Raw genomic sequence first — 24,899 nt, 5'->3', positions numbered from 1 at the left:
GTAGAGACCCCTGCCAGCGCTGAGAGGCTTACAACACCACTGGATCCAAAGACTTTCCACTCACTGGCCTGTGATGGTCCTGCATTCAGTATCATTGAATGTGCTGCATGAGTCTGAAGAGGACTTTCTAGATTGGTATGGGACATATGGGCTAATAGTGGGCTTGGACTGAATTGGGTTGGGATGCTTTCTTAATGTGCAATTAATCTTTATATAAAACTCTCTTATACACATACGAGTTTCTATGGCTCTGTTTCTCTTGTCTACCTGGACTAACACAGTAGGGCTCTAAATTTATTTGTTTCCGTGTGGATAACCATTCTTTACAGCATAATTTATGGAAAACCCCACCTTTTCCCTACGGAGTTATAATGTTATCTTTGTTATGTATCACATCTCTAAACGTGCACTGTTCCGTTCCAGGCTCTCAGGTCCGTAGCACCGCTATTTACCCCTCTCTGCATCAATATTTCTGAGTATATGGTAGCCCCATCTTATTTCTTGGTTTACTTTGACAAGATTTGCCTTTCCATATGGATTTTAGGGTCACTTTGTCAAATTCCATAAACACATAAGTGTTAGGATGGTGACCGGAGTTACACTGAATGTATATGCTAATCTGGGAAGAGCCTGTAGCTCTGCAATAATCCAAAGGCGTCTTTAGCTATGAAAACGGCATACCTCTCTATCTCATTTTCTTCCTTAAGTTTGATACAGCTTTATCTTTTTCATATAAAATGTATACCCCCTTTATTATATTTGTTCCTAGATTCCTCATAGTTTCTAGTGTGATTGTCGAAGTGTTAAAAAACATTACCTTGTCGGATTGCTGATAGTAACTAGGTACACCATGTTGGTACACTGAACTTGTACTACAGATACGGATCAGTGTTAACTTCTCTTATTAGTTCTGATTCTGTAGATTTCCTTGGCTTTTCTCTACAGGCAACAATGTAGTCTAGAAAATAATGTAGACTTTTTTCTTGTTCCTTCTTTATTTCCTTTCTTTTCTCACATGTACTTGACAGGGATCTCCAGGGCGATTTGGACCGGAAGCACAAAGCTACAGCTGCAGTGGGACTGTGTAGTGCAGCAGGTAACAGTGTGAGCTGTGGATACAAATGTTTGGAGCTGAATTCCAGCTCCACCATTTCCTGGCTGTGGGACCTTGGGTAAGTCATTTGACCAATCTAGATTTCCAATAAACCAAGGATGATGATGCTTGCTAATAGCATTTCCTTCATGGAGTCGATGTCAGAACTTTGAAATCTATGCCTGGATTGTGGTAGCTACTCAAGAAGTATGGCCGTTGTTACCATGATGTCATCATTATCTATGTTGTTCCTGATTTCTTTTATTATTATTATTAATCATTTGATTGGGAGGCTCTTACAAATCCTATGGCAACCCATCATTCAATTGTATTAAGCGCACATATACATATGTTACCATACACATTTCCCAAACATTTTCTTTGTACTTGAGCCCTTGGTATAAGCTCCTCTTTTTCCCCTTTCCTCCCACCTCATGAATCCTTGATCAAGTATATATTATTGTTGTTATTTCATGTCTTACACTGTCCATTGTCTCCCTTCACCCACATTTCTGTTACTCATCCCCTTGGGCTGTGTACTATATATCCAACCTTGTGATGGGCTCCCCCTTTCTCCACCCCAACCCCCTCCCCCTCCCCTCATGATACCACTACTGTTCCTGAGGGTTTTATCTGTCCTGAATTCTATGCGTCAAGAGCTCTTACCGGTACCAATGTGTGTACTCTGCTCTAACCGGATTTGTAAGGTAGAACTGGGTCATGGTAGTGGGGGGAGGAAGCATTCAGGAATTAAAGGAATGAAGTGTGTTTCCCGGGGCCACACTGCACTGGTTGGATCGTCCCTTCCTTGTAACCCTTCTGTGGGGGGATGTCCAATAGTCTACAGATGGGCTTTGGGTCTCCACTTCAAACCCCCTCATTCACATCAATATAATTGTTTGTTTGGTATCTTTTGATACCTGATCCTGTTGACACCTCATGATCACACAGGCTGGTGTGCTTCTTCCATGTGGGTTTGTTTGCTTCCCTGCTAGATGGCTGCTTGTTAACTTCAAGTCTTTAAGACCCCAGACACTATATCTTTTGACAGCCAGGCACTATTGCTTTCTTCACCACATTTGGGAAGGTGAGTATCAAAGAGTGCCAGATTATTAGAACAAAGTATTCTTGTGTTTAGGGAGGTAATACTTAACATTTAAATGTATGTTGTTGCTCCTGATTTCAATAGGAAGCCGGCTAACATTACATGAATAAGTATGTTATTTAAGGTAGGCTATTTTGGTAGACAGCTTGGTCAGATTATTTCTTAGTTTGCACAGAGTTTAAAACTTAGTTTGCACAGAGTTTTTAATTACAGGATAATTCTTACTATTCTATTAAACGATTTTCCCACATTTAAGGGTGGTTCTATGTTACTTCAGTTTGGTGAAGTGCATTAACCCTCCGTGCATTGCTGGAGTAAAGTAAACCCAATGTGAACATGAGGAGTTTCTGATTTGCCTTTTTTTTAATGTACACTGCTGGATTTAGTCTATTTTTCTATTTTTTTAAGGATTTTAAATATCTTCTTGGCTATTCACATTTTCTAATGCAAGTTTTCTCTTTGTTCAAAATTTATTGGCATTAAATTTACTGTTAAAACAATCTTTACTAAGCAACAAAGTCCACATGAAAGAAGCACACCAGCTCATGTGATCACGAGGTGTCAAAGGGATCAGGTATCAGGCATCAAAGAACAAAAAATCAAATCATTGTGAATGAGGAGGAGTGCAGAGTGGGGCCTCAAGACCCATCTGTAGGCAACTGGACATCTTCTTACAGAAAGGTCTCAGGGAGGAGACGAGCCAGTCAGGGTGCAATGTAGCAAAGATGAAACATACAACTTTCTTCTAGTTCCTAAATGCTTCCTCCCTCCCCTCCCCGCCACTATCATGATTCCAATTCTACCTTACAAATATGGCTAGACCAGAGGATGTGCACTGGTACAGATAGGAACTGGAAACACAGGGAATCCATGGCGGATGATCCCTTCAAGGCCAGTGCTGAGAGTGGCGATACCGGGAGGGTGGGGTGGACAGGGGGAACTGATTATAAGGATCTACCTATAACCTCCTCAGGGGGACGGACAACAGAAAAGTGGGTGAAGGGAGACATTGGACAGTGTAAGATATGACAAGATAATAATAACTGATAAAATATAAAGGGTTCATGAGGGAGTGGGGAGTTGGGAGAGAGGGGGGAAAATGAGTTGATACCAAGGGCTCAAGTAGAAAGTAAGTGTTTTGAGAACGATGATGGCAACAAATGTGCTTGACCCAATGGATGGGTATATAGATTGTGATAAGAGTTGTACGAGCCCCCAATAAAATGATTTTTTTAAAAGAAGTGAATTTTGGTACCAGTTTTCTTTCCATTATAAAGCTTTTATGAGATCCATATGACATCTTTTCATTTAGAAGTATATTTAAAATCTTAAAAGATTAATCTTTCTGTCTTTTATTTCTAATTTAACTGCACAAAAGAGAGCGAGGCTACATGTTATCCAGTCTATGGTATTTGTTGAGACTTTCCCTGAGACATAATACGTGACCATTTTGTAAATGGTCTGTGTGTATTTTCTCTAGTGGTTGGATGCATTAGCTCAGTTTTTTTATTTCTGTTGTTCAGGTCCTCTACAATTTTTGCTAATCTTTCATCAGCTTGATCCATTAATTACTAAGAGTGATATGTTAAAAATCCCTCATTGAGACCGTGGAGTTGTTGATTTTCCCTTGTTGTTTTCTTTACATATTTTGAGGCTATATAATTTAGTGCATGCAAGTTGAGTGTTGTTACATATTCCTGGCAAATTGTTCCTTTGGCTTTTATGTGTGAACCTCTTTTTCCTCACTAATACTTTTTTATTTTTAAGTTTATTTTGTTCAATACTAATATAAGTACACCAATTTCTTTATGATAACATTTGGCTATATATCTTTTCCACTGTCTTTTCTTCACTCTCTTTGGAGTACTATAAATACCAATATAGCTATATTTTGTTTATTTAATGAGCTGACCATCTGTCTTTTAGCTAGTGACTTTAGTCTACCTCCAATTATCATGATTTCTGATTATTTGAATTCATGGCTACATTTTATTTTTTTCCCTGATTTTTAAACGTCTTTTATTTTCTCATTTTCTGCCTTCTATTGGATTACATTTTTAAAAAATTCTCCATTTTCTGTTCCAGGGGGTTGGCAATTAGGATAGACTATTTATATACCTTTAGTAACCACTATATAGAGGCTTAAATTAATAGTTAAAGGTAATTAATGATTACGTTCTGTGGTAGTTACATAATCTGTTGTCAATTTGAGAGGATTAAGAGTGAAGGGGTGGAGTTCAGCCTGTCAATCAGGTGGCAGCTTGATGACCTCATTTGGAGGCGCTAAACAGATAAATAGCTTGCTGGAGGCAGGATGCAGGCTCAGTTTCTATGAGACATTCTTGTTGACAAGCCACATGGAGACAGGCTGATGGCAGAGTCTTGGACCTGGAGAAGTCCTGTGGAGACCCCTGCCAGCACTGAGATGCTTACAATGCTTACTGGATCCACAAGACATCTCACCCAATGGCCTGTGATTTTCCTGCATTTGGCATCATTGCATGTATTTTGTGAGTCTGAAGAGGACTTTATAGACTGGTGTCGGACACATGGGTTAATATTGGACTTATGGACCTGATCTGGACTGGGCTGGGATGTTTTCTCAATGTTCAATTGCTCTTGTATATTAAGCTCTTTCTTATACACACGAGTGTCTATGAATTTGTTTCTCTAGTCTACCCAGACTAACACACCTTCCTATCTTACATGTAATTATTGCCCAGTATTTCAGTCTACTTTTTCATACACTTAAATTAGTCCTCATTATTTTAAATAGTCAATACTCATTTTAACGTTAGCTGTATTAGTACCCACTTCACTGCATTCTTGAATTACAGATCTTTCTTCAGCGATCATTCGTTTCTCCAGTAATCTCATTTCTCGCCTTGAAGCACAATCTTGAGTGGTTTTAAGGAGACAATCTGTTTGTGGCACTCTCTTGGCTTTTGCTTTCAGAACACCATTGTTTACGCTTCTCCTTGAGTGGTAAGTTGGCGGGGTATGGGGCCTAAGATTGTCCAATGTTTTCTCGGGGCACTTTACGGTTATCATTCTACTGCTTTCTGGATTCGACTGAAGCTAGTGTGGGGTCCCTCATTCATCTAATGGTTGTTCCTTAGTAGACACTCTTTCTTTCCTTCTTTTTTGTTGCTTTATGATGTCTTTGCCTTTGGTGTTCAAGAGATTCATCACAGCACATCTAGATAGATTTATTCTCTTTTTTCCTGCTAGGGATGTATTGTTATTCTTGAATCCAAGTGTTTATTTATTCCATCATTTCTGCTATTCTCTCCTTGAATATTCCTTTGCCCTCATTTCCTCCTGTAACTTATATAGCTGTGATTGACCTTCTTATTCAGACTCCATGCCTCTTGGCCTTCATGTCATATATTGCACCTCTCCGTCTCTATGAACTGCATTCTGGGAGTCTCCCTTAGCTCTTACTTTATATTCTCTTAATTCTCCCCTAGATGTAATTAATTTGCTATGTATTTGGTACATTGAGATTTTATTTCCAGTGACTACATTTTTTTTTCACTTTCAGAGACTTTATTGGTTCTTTTTCAAAGCTGTCTTCTTTTTATGTTTTAATTATCTTTTCTCCTCTTTAGTCATTATAAATATTCATGTTTTAACATCTCTAGTGTTATGTGACATTCTTAGGGAGATAAGCCCGATTTTGTGTGTGAGTGTGTGTGTGTGTATTCTTGTTTATGTTGGACAAATAATATCTCCCTGTATGTTTTGTAATTTGGGGAATCCAGCGTGGCTTAGATAAATGTCTTGTCAGAGAATTTTTGTTTTGGCCTCGTTCAGGGTCCCCAAGATATCACATCAGGATTATTTTTTTAAATTTTGGAGGCACAAGTTCAAAGAGCACTCAAGAATAAATCTGAACTCCAAGTGTGGGGAAGGCCATAGCTACCTATTATACTTTCTCTCGGTTCTTCGAAGTTACTATCTATTGCTCTCGGAGTTCTACAGAAACTACTATGAGGCTACAGACTTCCAGAGTTACATTTGTTTGTTTGCTTCGTCCTCCTCTACAATCTTCTATATAATTTCTCCCATGACAGTGTGTGGATTATTGCTTGGTGCTGCTGCTCAACGTTTTGATGAAGTCTTGGTCATACCCACACGAACCCACTCAGTTCCAAACCCCCTGCCTAACAGCGTGTTGTCTAATACAAAATGAAAGCCCACAGATGAACAGAATTTCCCACCTACGTCCCGGACCCTCATAGTAACTGTCCCCCTAAACTAGGGCAACTACAGAATTGGTTTACATGTTTATTGTTATGGGCTTTGACTTCTTGATGTTTGGCACTTGGAGATTTCTCCTACTCTCTTGGGAAACTAGTCATGCATTTTAAAGGACATTTGCTATAGTTCATGTATTATTTTTAATTCTTTCATAGTGTGAGGTTTTTAAGGTTTTCTTGTCCATAATATCACTAGAAGCAGAAGACTCGTTTGCCCTCATCTCCTTTTGAACAATGGACTGACATTTAGTCAAATCTATCCATTAGATCCTTCATGGAATGCATATAGTCAGTGATATGCTTAGACCAAGTTTTATTTACCAATGCTGATTATAATGACTTCTTTTATATCTAAATACTTAAGCCACTGAGAATATATTAAATGCAAGATAACACATTTTTACTTACCAGCAATAAACCTATCCAAACAGAACAAAATATAGCTATAGCCCAGCGACATGACCTGTTACCAGTAACTAAGCCACAAGAGTAACACATCTGCAATTCAATCAAAACTTAATGATCCAGCGAAGCCAGCGGGGCTCTTCATCACGCTTGACTTGCTGCTCCATCCAGCCCGACAGCCACATTCCAATAAAGCCGCACTTGACTGAAGCCTTACATAACCATCATCTGAAGACCACCCAATGTATACCAGGAACAACTGTGCTTTGAGGCTCCGATCGAATGAAATACAGCTCTCTCCCCCGTTTGTATATAGAAGAGGGGGGCGTGTAGGATTAAAAGCGAACTCTATTTGTGAAAAGGTTTAAATAGACTTCGCAAAGAACTATCTAGAGCTCTAGGTTTAGAAAGTATGGAGAGGGGAAAATCCTCATGACTCCACAGTGTGGGAGACTCGTCTGCCTGGCCTGGGGGTATTCCTGAGCCAGTGGACCCCAGACAGGGCTGGCTCGGTAGACGGTGAGCTTAAATCAGAGGGATAGAGACCCTCCTCTTCCCACCGCATCTCAGCACTGACCCAGAAACTCCTTTCTGAGACTACAGGTAACCTTGGGGAAGGTTTGCCTTTGTGTGTTTCACAGGACAGGGCCGACAGCGCTCCTGGAGTCCTGCCCGGGCTGCAAGTCTAGTTCTGTCACCCCTGTGCAGCCTTATCCTCTCTGGGCCTCAGTTTCCCCACAGATATTCTGGCTGTGGGGGTTAGTCTCTCTCCTAACAATGACAATGGTAACCACACAGCTATCCTGTATTTGGAGTGTTTATTCCTATCAAACTCTGAGCCAGGCACATTACAGACATGATCTTATTCCGTCCTCATTAGTTTCCTATGAGGCTGATACTGTCATACTAATTTCACATTGATTGAATTGAACAAATACTCATTGTACCAATTACTCAGTAATTGGCTTGAGGTCACGTAGTAAGAGCTGAGTCAGACTTCAAACTCAGCTCTGTTTACTCACTCTACCCATCCATCAGACTTTGCATCGACCATCCACCCCTCATTCAGCAGCCACCCATCCCTATCTCCTAACCCAGAAGCACGGGGGCGGGTGGGGAGGGGAGGTGTCTAGCAACTCTGCCATCTCCATCGGTAAGAAGGCCGTCTCTGCATGCACTACCCTCACCACCACCCCCGACGCACCTGAGAATTGCAAACTCTTATGTCCACCCATTTCAGGCTCGTCCCAATGCACCCACTGTTGTTCAGCCCCTAGACAGCCTCATGAAACTTTGTCCCCAACCTTCATCCCAGTTTGTCTCTCTCAGCCCCTTAAAAAGCTGACTCGGAGACATTCTCTTCCGAGAGGCCTTCATGGCTAAATGCCCACCCTCCTCAGATCCCTTTGTGCTCAGGACCCCTCATCCCTTACCCATGTAGGGCCCTTCCCAGCGGGGGTGCCCACTGGTGAGTCAGCCGCCAGAGGCCCTTACCAGGTTCCCGACCTGCAGCATTTCCTCGAACTCGGTGGTCATGTTGTAGTGCTCCAAGGCCATGAAGAGCGTGTTGAGCACGATGCACATGGTGATGGTGAGGTCCGCGAACGGGTCCATGACCATGAACTTCACCCCCTGCTTGATGGACATCCACAGTGGGCAGCACTCCCAGACCAGGTAGCGTTGGGCAAAGCGGTTCCAACATGGCGGGCACTTGCGGTGGGACTCCTCCAACTCTGAGAAGGGCCGGGGGAACAAGCTTTGGTTGAGTGGCCCCCGTCTCTAACCGACGGTGTTCTTGGGGCCAGGCTGGGGCTGCTATGGGACAGGGAGATGACGGGAGGAGCAGGGAGGAAAAGGGGAAGAGTGGGCTCTCTTCTGGCTCCTGACCCTGGAAAGATGAGAGAAGCGGGGACGCAGGGATTGGAGACCAGGGGGGATGTGAGGATTGGGTGAGAGATGGCTAGCTTCAGGCCTGGGCCCCGCACACACAAGGGGTGCTCACGCGTGGGCGCATGTGTGAAGTGGGAAGCATAAGGAACGGATGCCCCGGGAAGCAGAGGTAGCCACAGGTGTGGACATCTGGGACATGTCAGGACATTTGGCATGTATCCAGAAAACGTATGTCTGGGGCAGACGGGAACAAGATAGGGGGGGTTTCAAACTCAGACTGGAGCAGATGTGCCGTTGCCTCGGGCAGGGCTGGCTAGGCAGACATGGGATGCTTGCAACAGGCTGGGATAGAGCCGGGAGCTAGGGGACAGAGGTGGGAGAGGCTAAAACAGGAAGGGGGTGGGTAGGACCAAGGACGGGAGTAACGTGCTGAGAACGGCGGTGGGAAAGTCTGGAGAGGCTGACGATGGTGAGACTTCATCTTGCCTACCTTGGGCATGTTATCAGGTAGGACCATCCCCTGAAGAAGGACATCATGCTTGGCTTGGGAGGTTGGTGAGACGGAGGAAGGCCTCTAAGGAGCCGACTGACACAGAGGCTGTGCCAATGGGCTGGAGCCCAGCAATGGTCTTGAGGGTGGCCCAGGGCCAGGCAGGTTGCTGTCTGTGGTCTGTAGGTGACCGGCAATCGGGAGCTGACTGGAGCGCACCTCAGGGTAGCAACATCCCATGGATGCTAACTAATTGGGGACAGAATGTCCCCTGTTATGTGAAAGAGGGCCGTGGGGTGGGGTGGGGTGGGGGGGAGGATGCCCTTTGAACCCTAATCACTTTTGAGATCTAGAAAGAGCAGAAATGATACGCAAAACAAAAAAAATATGTGTTGGACACAATGGATGGATGGATGGTGATAAGAGCTGTAAGAACCACCAAAAAAAATGATTAGAAAGAAACCCAGAAGCACAGTTCTACCCTGTCCTAAAGGGTCTGAATGAACTTGATGGCAGTAAGTTTGAGTTTTTAAAAAGAGAGAATAGTTAAGTTCCTATATTTTACTAATGAAACATGTCCACTTGTGAAAGCAAAACAAACAAACGAAATCGCATGCCCTGCCATTGAGTCGATGCAGACTCATCGGGACCTTATACAGCACAGGGAGAAAATGGCCCTGTTTTGGAGCCTGTAACTGTTTACGGGAGTAGAAAGACCCGTCTTTCTCCTGAGGAGCCACTGGTGGTTTCAAACTCGTGGGTCGCCGCCCAGGGCAGCAGACAGGAGTACACTAGTGGGGGAAGACTGAAGCCCTGCGGAGATCACCGAGGGAGGGAAAGAATCTGAAGGCGCCCAGAACCTTGAACCAGATTCAGGGGAGAGAAGGGGGTTAGGGTGGGAGGAGAGGAGGGAGGGGGGTGGGTGGAAAGAGAGAGAGACCCTTTCAGATCTAGGATCCTCATTTTTCAGACTTCCACCCTCCTGAATTGTGAGAAAATAAACTTCTGTTTGTTGAAGTCACCCCACTTGTGGTATTTCTGTCATAGGACACACTGGGCCCAGCTGTGCAGACCCAATATGGGGGGAGGCCCGGCCGCAGCCGGGGGACTGACCTTCCAGTGCGCTGGTGAGGATGCTGACCGCGCTGAGGGCCCGCTGCCGCTCTCCAGGCTCCTCGAAGCCATCCACGCCCGGGGCCTGGGGGGTCAGCATCTGGGGCCCGCCCGGCTCCTCCGATGGTGTGGTCTGTGTGCAACCAGGTAGTCTGTGTCAGCAGGCGGCAGCAGTCCTGCCCTAGAGCCTAGTTCTGCTGGGCATCCTGGGACTGGCTCAGACTCAGGCCATGGAGGCCCATGGGGTCAGAATGGGGATCTTGATGGGAGACTGGAGGCCAGGCTACTTCATTCCCAACTCCCTCCCAGCCAACACCTCCAGCCCCACACACCCAACCCAGCCCCGCTTCCCTTCGCCTCCCCACATCTCACCAGGGTGACTACTGAGTGTGGCTGGGACCCTGTAGGAACCAAGTTATTTTCTCGGGCCAGGCCCTCTCTGGGCAGATGCTGCCACGAATATTGATACATGCAAAAAATGATCTGAGACTCTTAATTGATCACAAGTTCCCTAGAGGCAAGAGCACCAAGAAGCTGGGAAAGAGGGGGGGAAACAAAACAACCCAGTGTGCTCTAAAGGGACATTAATAGAAACATAAAGCACGAGGCTTCACCATGGCTTGGGGAGCTTTTGTGGAGGCAGGCTGGCTGTATCCACCAAGAACAATGTTTCAATTGGCCCCGCCACTGCCCGTCTGGTAATCTAACTTCATAAATAATTACACGTGCGCACCAAAAATACGGGGACCGTGATGTTCACTGCAGCACATCCCCCACTACTATCAAAATGGGCCTCAATCAATCAATAGGGAGAATGTGAACATCAGTGATGGATGTGCTTCCATTCTGGATGAGAGCTCAGGAGAGACAGAGAAAGAGAGACCGACCGGGAATGTGGGGGATGGGGACTGGCCCATACAGGCTTCCTGGACACAGCTGCATGACCAATGGTTTGATGGAGAATCAGGAAAAAGATTTGCTCAAATGGCTGTAGCTGGGGAATGGGATGGTGTGGGGAGGGGAGGGGAGGGAGGGGAAGGGCACGGGTCGCGGTTCGTGCTGTGCACCATTGGATAACATTCAACGCACATGCCCCATTCTTGTGTGTCAAAGAGCTGAAGCAGAGGCGAAGCTTGCCCTGGTGAAGGGCGGCGGCAGGCAGGCTTTCTCTGGGCCCCAAAGCCTCAACATCAACAGGGCCATGTGCCCCAGCCTGGGCTCCTGGGCTCAGGAGGTCACAATGCGTCTGCAGGGCTACCCAGCGGGGCCAAGCTGGGTCTGGGGTGGGCTTCAGAGAGGCCGAGGCCGAGCTGTGGTGTCTGCTCACTGTTATCGCTCCAGCACCTCACCTAGCGCCTGGTGCCCGGTGCGTCTGCCAGGCTGCCAGGCATGAGACACTCATGGGGTGGATGAACCCATCAGCTTGCATGCTTGGGTTAGCGGTTTTCAACCTGTGGGTTGTGACCCCTTTGGGGGCCGAAAGACCCTTTCACAGGTGTCACCTGATGCATCACAGTAGCAAAATGACAGTGATGAAGTAAGAACGAAATTAATTTTATGGTTGGGGGGTGGGGTCACCACCACATGAGAAACTGTCCTAAAGGGCCTCGGTGTTAGGAAGGTGGAGAACCACTGGGTTAGGACTTCCAGCTCTGCCTCTGGAGTTGTCCAATGCCCGTGGGGGTTAGGGATGAAGACTTGTCACGTGGAGGGAGAGAACTATCCTCACGGAGCCTGCTGGAAGCAAGGCAGCTGGACACAGGTGGGGGTCAAAACACATCTTCCTCCTGTGGCCTGAAAACCACCAGAAACCAAACCGCCGGTCATGGAGTCGATCCGGACTCGTAGTGACCCTGGAGGCTGGAGCAAACTGCCCCGGGAAGTTTCCCTGCTGGAAGGCCCATCTTTCAGGGGATTGAAACCGCCCACCTTTAGTGTGGCAGCCCAGCACTTTAACCACAGTGCCACCAGGATCCTTCCTCCTGGTCCCACATCTTGATAATGTACACAAGAGCTGTCTATTGGGCTGGCCCTTCCTGCCTGCCTCTGTGCTGATGAAGTCCCACAGCGCTACAGCCATGGGCACTGACGTACCAAGTGGGAGAAAGGGACAGGGAGGGACAAAACCGTGGTACATAGGCTCACTCTGGGGAGGAGTCAATTCCACGGCACCTAACACAGCAACTGTGTTCTGTAAGGAGGCCTGTGGCATCCTGAGCTGAGCACTGGGCTGTCAACGGAAAGGTTGATAGTTTCAACCCAGCCAGTGCTCTGTAGGAGAAACATGAGGCTGTCTGTTCCCATCATGATTTTTGGCCAAATCAACCTAGTAGGGGTGGGCTGATGTTTCTATAAGGATGGTAGTCAAGAACACCTTCCGGAGAAGGCCTGTGGGCCACCTAAGCACAGCATTGTGCAGGAGTCTGTGGGCGGGGCCAATAGTCATGGGCTGGCTGCCAGCTAGAAGATTAAAAGTTCCAGGTTGACACAGAGGCATCTTAGAGGAAAAGCCTGGGGGCCCTCCAACCCTCCCCCACTGTGGAGCACAGTTCTATGGTGATACACGTGGGCTTGCCATGTGTCAGAACTGAGGATACCTGGGGGATCTCTGTGACAGACCCCGAGTTTTGTTTTCAGACTGTGAGCTGGGTAGAGATGCCTCACTGGGGGTCCTGGTGGAAGCAGAGTTAGGCAATCCCCGGGGCCCACTGTCTGGTAAATCGCTTTAACTTTCCACTCTCCATCTTGGTCCGCTAATTCCTTTAACTTCACAAATGACCTTGTCTTGGCCTGCTAATCCCTTTAAGGTTGGTTACAAATGGGCCCCCGCTGAAGCGAGAATGGGTGCAGTCAGAATTCCTGATAATGAAGTTGTTTGAACTTGGCTCTCACCCGACCAGGGCAGCACAATGAGATGATTTCCCCCCTAATGTGATTAGGAAATTCTATTAGTGCCCCAGCTGCTGCTGAGAGCCCACAGGCTGAGGCTCTGGAGGGGCAGGGAGCACAGTAGGGTGTGGAGTTCCTAAGGGGTCAGTTACCCCCACTCGAGGGTTGGGGCTTCCAGGGGTGATGGTTATCTCTTGCTATGCCCCCACCCCCCTGTGCTGGCCCTAAGAACCCATCCCCTGTCCTCCACTCCCTGTTCCAAAGAGATGAGCACCCCTCCCCCCTCCATACTTTGCAGCAGACCCCTGAGTCTTTACTTCTTCCCTCAGACTAGTAACAGTACAGAGAACAACAATCACGCCTGGAACGTGAGCCGAGCCCTGTTCTAGGACCTATGTTAACTCCTCAGTCCTCCCCACGAGCCGCACACAGAGTGACACCCCGGGCAACGGGTCCTCAAAAGACCGGACCAGCGTCTGTGTGTGTGAGGGATCACAGCACTGCACATCCTACTGAGTCCCGGTTCCCGGGGTCGTACTTCCACTACGGACAAAAGAACGCATGAATGGACAGGCAGAAGGACAGGTGTTCTCAAGGAGATGGCACCTGCAGGAGCCCCAGTACGTCCGAGGAGCACGCTGTGCCCGGGTGCCTCTGTGAGCATCTGAACTGGCCAGACTTGCTGTGAGCAACTGGGCATGGCACCATGGGCAACACCCAGGTACTGAAGGGCCGGGAGACTGGCCAGCTGGCACCACACCCCATGGCACTGGAGTGCAGGTGTCTCGGCTGGAACTAAGCTGGCAGTCGGTCTGCGTATCCTCTCTCTGGTCCTACCTGTCCCCCTTCCTGGTCATGTCTCCCAGCTCTGCGCTGGCTTCCTCGGCATCATATCTGCTCCCTCTGCCTCCCTTCAGGGGGCCCGAGAGTCTGAGCTACGGGCCTTGTCCTGGGCGGGCTGCTCTGGAAACACTGAGGGAGCAGGGGGCAGGAGGGACACCAAATGGCTAGCTGGGCAGCCACTGGCCTGTCGTCTGATGGCCAGCGGAACAAGTGCTTCCCTTCCATGACCTTTCTGACAATGACTACTACTTGCCTCTGTTCCCTTTGCTCTGGCCACACCCACCTCTGACATCTCCTCCCACCTATTCACCACCACTGCGTGGATTCCGGGTTTTTGAGATAGCAACTATGGGAGCAGACAGTCTTGTCTTTCTCGGAGCAGCTAGTGGTCTAGAACTGCTGACCTTGAATTAGCGGCCCAATGCATAACCCACCAAGCCACCACCGCTCCTTTTCATTAGACCCTCCCGTAGAAAACAAGTTTCCTACAAATGACGACCAAGCTAATGCCATGATGACCCTCTGAGGACATCAGCATCCACCCTTACACACTCAGGTCTGCCCCAAGGGCTTCACCTGCCAAACTGTTTCCAAGGATTCTGGAGAGACCTGGGACACAGCTAGGTGATAAAACGTGCCCCCAGGTGTGAGCTGGGACCCAAACCCAGTTGGCTTTCAGAGCCTGGGTACTGACGACTCCTCTATCCCCCTCAGCTTTAGCAAGCAGCCTGGCCTCGCCCAGATCTCTTGCAGGCCTGGGCTGGGCTGGCCCGCCCACCTTGCACATGGTGGCCTGGGCGTATGTTGATGATTTACAAGTTGGTAACGCACTGAAACATTTCCAACTTGGTCAGTAATGTGTCCCCAAACCAAGCTACTGCCATCGAGTCAGTGCCAACCCAGAGGCCCTATAGTAGAGACAGAGGAGAAACTGCTCATAGGATTCCCAAGGCTGTGCAGCAACCAGCAGACTGCCACACCCGTCTCCACTGAGCCACTGGCGGATTGGAACTGCCCATCTTGTGGTTAGCCGGGGTGGAGAACATCTAGCCCTAGGGCTGGATAAAATTAAAAACCAAACTCACTGCCATTGAGTCTGTTCTGACTCACAGCGGCGACCCCATAGGGCAGGGTAGAACTGCCCCTGTGGGTTTCCCGAGGCTGCTACTCTCCATGGGAGTAGAAAGCTTTGTAGTTCTCCTGGGCAGTGGCTGGTGGTTTACAACTGCTCACCGTGTGGTTAGCAGCATAGCCACTGTGCCCCGAGGGCCCGAGGGCCATGGAAGACTTCCAACATCATCCAGACCAGCTAACACCACACACCTCATCAAAGAGAGGCTGACTTCCAAAATCATCCAGACCAGCTAACATCGCACGCCTCATCAAAGAGAGGCTGTTCCAGCCATCCCATTAGGGGTGAGTTAATGAAATGTTTGATGTGATAATGCCCCTCAGCAGAAAGTAGATCCCACCCCTGCTCCCCAACCACGCTGGCCCTTGTCCCAGGATGCCAGCCCTGAATTGTCCACGATCCAGCCACTCAGAGCCAGAAAACAAAAACCTTACTGCCATTGAGTCAATTAACCTCAAATGACAGAGTAGAGCTGCCCCCATGGGTTTCTTAGTATCTCTTCACTGGAGCAGAAAGCCTCATCTTTCTCCCAAAGTGCGGCTTGGTGAGTTTGAACTGCCCAACATGTAACCCACCAGGATCCCTGATCCTGCGACGAGCCAGGGCTAGCACACCAGGGCTGCCCACAGCCCCACCTCACCTGTGCCTCCTTGCTGTGGATCCTGACTCACGGTTGGTGTCCCTGCAGGGGGCCCACCATGGTTTCCTACACGGTTTCCTAGGCTGCTGTCTTTAAGGGGTCGATCACCAGGCCCCCGTGTCCTCCCATGGCTCTGCTGGCGGGCGTGAACCACCAATGTGGCAGTGACAGCATAGTGCTTCACCTGAGTGCCACCAGGGTGCCGTGCCTGTGTCTGACCAGTGGCTAAATACGAATCATTTGGATACCGCCACGACACACACGTGCTTAACCAACTGACCGCTGCTGTGTCTGTTCTGCTGATTGGTGACCCTATGGGAGCGGGTGGAACTGCCCTGCATGGGCTTATCAGAAAGTAAATCTTCATGGGAGCAGAAAGTCTCATCAAAGGGTCTGAAAAGCTGATAGCTGGCCAACGGATAATCATGCTGCCACTGCCATGGCTCCCACTTACGTGTGTGTGAGCGCGCGCGTGTCCACATTACCCCTTATGCCCTTTGATCCTGTCTGGCCCCGTGAGCCTGGAAGTTCTGTGGGGGTAGAGATACTCTGTGCATACAATAAACTAACCAACAAAACACCTGAGCCAGGTGCTGCTGTCCAGCTGGCTCACGGAGCCCCCTGGGTCAGAGGTAGTCCCATGTTCCAGGCCTTTCTCTCAAGCTGCCTCTGAGCGGACTCAAACCTCCAATGTGTTGGTGAGCAGTTGAGCGCATACCCTGACGTGCTAAAACCCTAACCAAACTCATGAGTCCAGGCTGACTCAGAGTGACCCTGCCGGGCAGGGTAGAGCCGCCTGCGACTGTCATTCTTTACAGGAGCAGAAAGCCCACCTTTTTCCCGCAGAGCAGCTGGTGGGTTCGAACCATTGACCCTGCGGTTTTAGCAGCCCAACTTGAAACAATGATGCCACCTGGGCTCCATGGGCGCGCAACAAGCATGGGGTATTTTGAGACTGGGTCCCAAAATAGGGTGGGCTCACCGTGTCCGGGGGCCGCTCCAGCATCCTAGGCCGGAGCAGGTGGCTCCCTGGAGACGTGGCCTCGGGGTCGCCTGCCCCGAGCAAGGAGACCACCCCATTGCAGTCCACGGTGCTGTTCCTCTTGCTGTTGAGGATGTGGCCGGGCTGAGCTTGGGCGCTGGGCCGGCGCAGAGGCCAGGGCAGGAGCAGGGAGGCGCGGTGGCTCTCGCTGTCCCCAGCGGTGCTGTTTTCATCATCGGCAAAGTCCGTCTCGGAGCCCAGGTCGCGCCGGCGGAAGGTGAAGATGCTGCCGTGGCTGGAGCACGGCTGCTTCATGGAGGTCCTGCTGAGGCCGTGGCTGATGCTGAGCCGGTTCTGGGGCAAGAGGAGAAGGCACGTGACCACAAGGGAATTCCCCCCCCCCCACCTGCTCCCATCCACCCCAGCTCAACCTCTCTGGCATGGAGGGCTTCCGTCTGCCACCTGGGAGCTGGGTGGATGACGTCAGGGAGTGTTTAGAGGAGGGAATGCAGGGTTGGAGGCTCTCAGCATCCCCTGGGACCAGGTCTGGGGCTTTGAAATGTAGGCTTATTTGCCCCTGAAGGTTAGGCTGAGGGACAAGGGGAGCAAAGGCAGAGGCAGGAAGGCTCCTGGTATGGGCAGGCTATAGCTATGAGGGGGCTTGGCCTGAGTAGGACCTGAGCAGTCAGCTGTGGCCCCCTCACTCGTGTGGGCATATCTTTGGGTTTCTACCCGTCCACATCATGGGGGTGCCCCCCCATCTCCAGCTTCAATATTGAGGAACTAGGTCAAACAGGTAAGGGACAGCACCCACACCTGCGGCCACCGCCGCCGGGTTTACCATGACTCTGACGCCATCCTCCGAGTCCGACTTGGGGAACCGGTCATCCCCGCCCTCCTCTGTCCCTGAAGACGCCCGTTTTCTCCACTTGCTTCTTCGCTCCCGTGTGGTGACGGGGGCCAAAGGAGACATCTCCAAGGAGCTGCGGGACACAGTGTCCACACCCCTGATGGTGAGGGCCTGGAAAGGGGTGTGAAGGAAGGAATTTCCAGTTATTGAGACTGGGATGCCTCAGGCTATGTATGGCAGCACAGGGGTCTCTGAATGCCACGGATTGGCACCCAGCCATCAAATGTGGGCATGGAAGACAGGGGCGTCCTGGCAGGCGCAGGGTTGTTGGAGAGACTGGCTGAAGTGAGCAACCCGTGGGAAGAGGAAGCATGGAGGATAGGTGAGAGGAGTGTTGGTGAGCAGAGGAAGTTGGTGGAACTAGACACCAGGGGCTCTTCCAGAAAGTTCTGAGGACCAAGGAGTAGTGTGGCACTGCGAAGACAAGTTGACGCTCAGAGTTCTGTTATCAGCCTCCAGCATCTTCCATGGAGGGAACAGGGCTGCACGAGCCTCTTTAACCCAGCTGTCCGGGAGCCACTACCCCTAGCCAGCATCACCGCCTTCCCCTAGAAGACAGCATGGCTCCCGGGAACAAGAGTCCCTGACTTATATCAGGGTCACAGGGCCCACCTGAACGCCCGCAGGTACCTGCTCCCCCTCGGGCGCCTTGTGAATAGGCACTTTCTTTACCCAGCAGGTATGTTCTGTTTCCCAACATCTATTCCAAACTCTTAAAGAAGCCTTCGCCTGGCACATCTTATCCAGTCCAATAGATCCTGCCCTGCTGCCACCCACAGACACCGGCCTTATGTGTGCACCACACCCACTGGCACCAGCTTTACCCAGCGTGCACTGCACCCACTGGGTGAGAGCTTGGACAGGATGCACCCAGGCGGCACTGACCACCCACCTCGTGCTCTTTCTTGAGCATTTCCATGGCCTCCTGGAAGCGTTTTTCCTTCTCTTCGGTCTCGGCGATGGTGGCCTGGTTTTGCTCCTCGTAGGCCATGGCGACCACAGCCAGGATCAGGTTTACCAGGTAGAAGGAGCCCAGGAAGATGACCAGCATGAAGAAGATCATGTAGATCTTCCCGGCTGACCTTAGGGTCTGGAGGGGGATGGGTGGGAGGGAGAGGAAAGCAGAAGAGTCACTCTGGGTCTCTTACGGCCGTGGCACTTCCAAGTCATGCAGCCTGGCTGTGATGGGGCTTTATGGGGCCCCCATCTGGGCCACAGAGGCTGTTCTCCCAGCAGGACCCCACCCTGTCACTCCCGTCACAGCTGTACTGGCATGGAGGCTCCTGCCCTCCAGGACAGTCAGGAGGCTCCTTAGAGGCTAGGATGACCAGTTCATCTGAGGTACTGGGACACGTTATCAGGAGAGATCTGTCCCTGGAAAAGCATATCGTGCTGGGGAGAAGAGAGGGGCAGGGCCCAGGAGGAAGACCTGCGAGAGGATGGAGGGACACGGGGCTGCATTGTTGGCCTCTAACCATGGCGAGAATGGCACAGGCCCGCCCAGTGTTTCATTCTGTGCTACGTTGAGTGACTGTGAGTCAGAACCAGGATGACCGACACGGAGCGGGCGGCGTCCTGCCTACAGAGCGTCCTGTGCGACGGGAGCCTTTTACAGAAAGAGACCGATTCTCCTTCATGAGGAGAGAGCAAGTCCTTTTGCTTGTTTCAAACCCAGGGATCCTGCTGGCACCACCAGGACAGCTGTGCCCCCCGCCAGGGACAGGAAAATAGAGCTTTGTCCTGCTCTGGCCCCTCTGCTGCTCTGGCACAGAGGGAGCTGCTGGGCTGCTTTGGAATAGAGCGGGTGCAGCCCAGGCCACTGCTGGGCCCCCTACATGGTACCCCTCTGCTGGTACACACACACACACACACACACACATGCATTCACACGCACTCACGCACCCACCCACACGCTTATGCATTCACACATGCACACACATACCCACCCACACACATACTTATTCATGCAGGCATGCATGAATGCACTCTCATGCAGGCATGCACTCATTCCCGCACACACTCATGCACCAATGCACGCGCATGCACACACTCACGCAGGCATGCACCAATGCACGCGCATGCACACTCACTCAGGCATGCACTCATTCCCGCACGCACTCATGCACCAATGCACGCGCATACACACACTCACGCACTCATGCACCGATGCACGCGCATGCACACACTCACGCACTCATGCACCAATGCACGCACATGCACACACTCACGCAGGCATGCACGCAGGCACACACCCACCTGCTGGTAGAGGCGCTCCCAGCAGTCCTGTGTCATCAGCCGGAAGAGCGCCAGGAAAGCCCACGCGAAGGAGTCGAAGCTGGTATAGCCGTGGTCCGGGTTCTGGCCTGCCTTCAGGCACCGGTAGCCCTCAGGACACGTCCTGGAGTTAGACCCGTGCACGCCCTCTCAGGCTGTGGGGAGGCCCCTACCCACCTGACTCAGCTCCCCGGGCAGCTCCCAGAAGCGTACCACCGGGCCCTGCCTCGTGGACTCACTCATGCTGCGCCTCCCCCTTTCACACCTGCCTGGGTTCTGCTTGCGCCCTTCTGCTCACGTGACACCCCCACCCACTCCCTCAGGCCCTTCTGTCTCTCCAACTGCCTGTCTGCTTGCCAGGGTGCTGAGGTTAAGATGGGGCTGTAAGTATCGGTTTAAGGAAGGACTCAGGGGTGGGCGTGCTGGGGCTGGGTCACATCTGGAGAGAGTGCCAATTGGCACTACTAAGACAGAGCTGCAGGTCATGGAAGTGTGTGTGTGTGTGTGTGTGTGTGTGTGTGTGTGAGACAGAGACAGATTCAGCAAGCAGGGGGAAGCAGCCAAGAGGTCCCTAGGACCGTTCAGCCCATCTCCTTAGCAACAAGGATAGCAGACCTTGGTTCCGGGACTTTATACTCAGAGATGAGGGGATACAACTCTGAAGAGCACCCTCCACCAGGGCGAGTCTGTTCAGTGGCCCTCCCCGTGTTCCCCAGGCCGCAGCTGTGCTGACCCGGACCTTGGAAGCTGCATAGAGTACGGGGGCATCCCTGAACACCCTGCCCAGACCTGGCTTGCCCTTGAGGGGAGGCCATGTTCACCGCAACAGACAGACAGACGGACAGGGAGGGCATGGAGACAGGAGTGGGGTGGAGCAATCTTAGGGCGGGGGTGGGCACTTCTGGAAGGAGTGGAGCTAGGGGTGAGCTGGTGAGGGATCCTGCAAGGCCACCTGGTTGTCCCCCCCTTTCCCCCCTCCCCCATCTCATTTCCAGCATTCTACCTCCTTTGAGAGAAAGGCGGATGGGGGTGGGGTAGGGTGGTGCCAGGGCCCTGGCAGGGGAGGCCCCACTGTTCCCGAGTCAGAGGCACAAGCAAGCGTGGCATGGTCAGTGGCAGGATCCCCCCACCCTCCCCACCTGCAGCTGGCAAGGTGAGCCTGGCAGTGGGTGGCACATACCCAGCGTCAGAGCTGTTCCCACACAGTAAGACATCAGTGGTCCCATTCTTCAGTAGGTAATTGCCTGTAAGAGAGACAGCTGAGGGTGAGGGGTGCTCGGGCTCAGAATCCTGGTGGGGCGGGCTCCCCTCCTGTGTCCAGGGCCCTGGGAGGCACAGGAACTGCTGTGGGGTTAACGGGGGAGGCGTGTTCATCTTCTCTGCCCCTGCCCTGCCTCCAACTGTTCTGCCTTGCCAAGCCTGAGACTTCTTCTCTGGCTTCCCCTGCCCCCCACCTTCCTCTGACTTCCTACTGCCCACGTGTCCCCAAGTGCCTGAGGGACACAGGATGTCCTGAGCAGGGCCTCAGCTGTTTCCAGGGGAGCTTCTGCCCCAGCCCCAAACCACTAAGAGGGCCTACAAGGCCCAAAACTAGTAGGTGAATTCCAGCCAGGCTGCAGAGTCCGCACGCAGCCTCAGCAAGCTGCTGCCCAGCTCTGGAGCCCCTCTCCTGGGTAGAAAGTGGCAGAGGCAATGCCTGCCACAGTCACCATGGCAACACTTTGGTTTGGGAGGGGAGAGAGGGAACTGAGCTGGTCCAGGGGCAACACAGATTCCCAACCCCATCCTCTCCTTGATGGGAAAACTTGTCAGTGCCTGTCTGCCGCCGCACCACTGCCTGCCTACCTCTGGGCAGCAGTTCTCAAAGCGTGACCCCCCGGAGCAGCAGGAGCAGCATGTGGTCAGCTTCACTGCGGACCTGGGGTTCAGGCCCTCAGCCTCACAGAGACCCTGTCCCCCAACCAGGGGTGCAAGGGGCCAGGGAAGCTGGCGAACCCAAATTCTCACCCAGTGCCATCGGGTTTCCGAGGCTGCAAACCTTTACAGGAGCAGCCAGCCTCATCTTTCTCCCGAGGAGCGGCTGGTGGTTTGAACCAACAACCTTGGCAGCTAGCAGCCCACTGCTGAGCCAACAGCGCTACCAAGGCTCTGCTGTATGGTGATCTCTGCTGGGTCTATTCTGACTGACAGTGACCAACACTGGGGCAGTAAAGAACTTCCATGGGAGCCCCAACTGACTCTGCTTAGTCACAGAGCGCTTTAACTACAGCACCCCTACAGCTCCTCCATCCACTCAACCAGTTTCTAGGTTTCTCCTCCCAGAGTCCCCTGCTGGTTTATGCAAGAGGATCGAAATTTAGAACATGTCTCTTGTGGCCTGAAACCTGGACTGCTGGCTGTGTCCACCTTTGCTTGAGAGATGGTACCCATCCAGAGAAGTGCTAGCCACCAGGCTCGACTGTAAGTAGAGGGACCCTAGGAGGGGCTCACATCACTGTGCACAATCGCCAAGCTCTGGGGGTACAGGCAGGTAGAAATCAGCACCCCGAGAAGAACACTGGGGTTGACCGGGAACTTGCCCTGCCCGACAGGCCCAATGTTCACCTGCAAGTCTCAGCATAAGCCAGCCCCAGGTCCCACCTCTCCCTAAGCTGACAACCTTCCGCAGGCCTGCTTCCCCACCATTCCCAATAGTCCCTCACGGTCCTCCCTCCAAACCCAGCTGCTGCTGCCTCTCCATCTAACTCCATCACTCTCATTCCTCAAGCCCCGGGCCCTAAGTCCGCTCCCGAGGGCAGGGTCTGGGGTCCCTGAGCACATGGCAGGGTGTTTGGGGGACCTGGTGGGGCCAGGGCTGTGGAGGTCCCCCACCCTGGTCCTTTCAGGAAGACCCCTCTGGACCACTGAGTACATGGGCAGTGGGGCAAGGAGGGAGGCCACACCTGTATGGTCGAGGTACATGTCCAGTGACTTCCAGACCTGCCCGTCGGCCTCCACGGAGCCGTTGGTGCCGTTGAGCTCCGTGAAATTCCTCACACACTTGTGCCTCAGGTTGCCCATGAAGAGCTGCAGGCCAATGAGGGCGAAGACGCTGAGGCAAAAGACCGTGAGGACCATCACGTCGGCCAGCTTCTTCACAGACTGGATCAGGGCACCCACGATGGTCTTCAGGCCTGGGGAAGGGAGGGAGGAGGCGGGGTCACCGCAGGGTGCCCCGGTTGAGCAGGGGCAAGGGGCAGCAGCCACGACATACATGGAGGGGGGCCAAAAGGAGAGAATTTCTCCCCCTGGGCTTTTAAAGTCTTTCGGATCCTGTCCTAATCTCATACCTTCAGAGGGGACCTGGGTCCCCTCTCCTCTCCTTTCCATAAAGAGGTATGGAAACGCTGTTCTCTTGAATCCACAGACACGCTGTGTCTGTGCCCCTTTGGTGGGGCCAAGGTTGGCCACCTGCCCGCTCCTTTAGGTGGAGCCCCCGGGCAGCAGGGCCATCTGCCTCCATCCATCCCCTGTCAGGGTCCTCCATCCCACTTTCTGATGGCTGAATGGTCTGGGGGGGGAGAGGAACCTTGGGGACCCAGGATCTGGGCATAATGCAGGGGCTGCCTGCCATGTGTGTAGGACAGAGGCTCTGGGAAGGTTTTTGGCAAGGCAATGGAGCCTGTATAAAGGGGCCTATTGTGTCCTCGGGAACTTTCTCCACCTCTGAGGGAGGGCTTGGCCCATATTGAATCTTCCCCACTTGCTCTGTCCCTCTGGGTCCCCCCTCCCCCAGCCACACCCTCCACTCCCCAGAGCAGAAAGGATGTGATGTGTTAGTTGCCCGGCCCAGCTCCCCACGGAAGCCAGCACCACACGCAGCGAAGGGAAAGAAAAGCACACTAGACGCCCTCGGCCTGGCCTGCGGGGACCAACCACCCTGCGTCCGGTGGCCGGTGCCTGCAGGGCTCCAGGAGCTGGGGTTCTTCCATCTGTAGCACCCCCTGCAGTTTCCTGCCCCCCTCCCCCACCACCCCCCCCCACCAGAAAGCGGCCAGATCTCAGATTAAGCTCCATCCATCCATCCGGTTAATGTGTTAGGAGCATCCGTGGCTGCTGTGCCCATGACCCAGAGACAGGGAGGCAGCGCCGGGCAAGCACCCTGATGGGAGAGGGCATCCTCCTCACCACGCTGGAATGCTGCCCCCTGCCCAGGCTCAGAGGCACTCAGCGCTCCCATCGAAATCGTCCTGGCAGATGTTGGTAACTGCCTGGCAAGGAGTGGGCCCTGCAGGAACCTGAGCGGGGGAGTGGGGGTGGTGGTCTGGGAGTCTACATCCTATAGTCTATGGTCTCTGTGGGCATGCGCCCAGCCCTATTCATGGGCCTGCAGCCCCTGTGGACACGGCAAGAACCAAGCATGGGGTGGGGTGGGGTGGGGCACAACTCCCAAACCCAAGCTAGCCCCAGCCTCAACTGCTAGGCGACACTACCTTTGGCCCAAAGGACACTGGTCACAACTGAGCAGTGCTCCTCCAGGCCCTGCTTGGGTACAGCATCCCTGGGAGTTAGGTGGGGTGCACAGACCTGCCCTTGTACCCATCTCACAAATTTCACTGTCGGCTGACCGATTGCAGCAAAATCCCAGGTTTCTCCCTGAAATAGCCCCACAAGGGCCCTGGTGGGACTGGGGAGACCCTCTGAGTCACAGAGGTTCTGGCGGGCAGGGGTGGACATGGCTCAGGGTAATGAATCCACCTTCTCTTTAAAGAAGGAAGCTGAGGTCCAGAGAGGGCCGAGGCTATCCAAGCTCAGCTTGGGAGCTACTTCCCCCAGGAAGTCCTCCAGAACACAGACCTCGGAAGCCCTTTACCACAGGGGCTTGTGATGAG

At 51.9% G+C, this 24,899-nt stretch overlaps 1 protein-coding gene across 8 annotated transcripts in view; it reads right to left on the bottom strand.

The window, feature by feature from the left end:
- Window positions 1-24,899, bottom strand: part of SCN5A (sodium voltage-gated channel alpha subunit 5) — a 90,465-nt gene that overhangs the window by 44,198 nt on the left and 21,368 nt on the right. For all 8 annotated transcript variants that reach the window (XM_075555586.1, XM_075555588.1, XM_075555591.1 and 5 more), the window contains exons 6-13: window positions 22,971-23,201; window positions 21,209-21,272; window positions 20,011-20,152; window positions 18,647-18,844; window positions 17,686-17,865; window positions 16,845-17,198; window positions 10,359-10,491; window positions 8,360-8,598 (exon numbers count right to left, since the gene is read on the bottom strand). In XM_075555586.1, coding sequence (XP_075411701.1) covers window positions 8,360-8,598; window positions 10,359-10,491; window positions 16,845-17,198; window positions 17,686-17,865; window positions 18,647-18,844; window positions 20,011-20,152; window positions 21,209-21,272; window positions 22,971-23,201 — 1,541 coding nt within the window. The remainder of the gene's footprint in view (window positions 1-8,359; window positions 8,599-10,358; window positions 10,492-16,844; window positions 17,199-17,685; window positions 17,866-18,646; window positions 18,845-20,010; window positions 20,153-21,208; window positions 21,273-22,970; window positions 23,202-24,899) is intronic.

This window comes from Tenrec ecaudatus, chromosome 8 (assembly GCF_050624435.1).
Source record: "Tenrec ecaudatus isolate mTenEca1 chromosome 8, mTenEca1.hap1, whole genome shotgun sequence".
NCBI lineage: Eukaryota > Metazoa > Chordata > Mammalia > Afrosoricida > Tenrecidae > Tenrec > Tenrec ecaudatus.
This window is presented reverse-complemented; position numbering and strand designations above follow the sequence as displayed.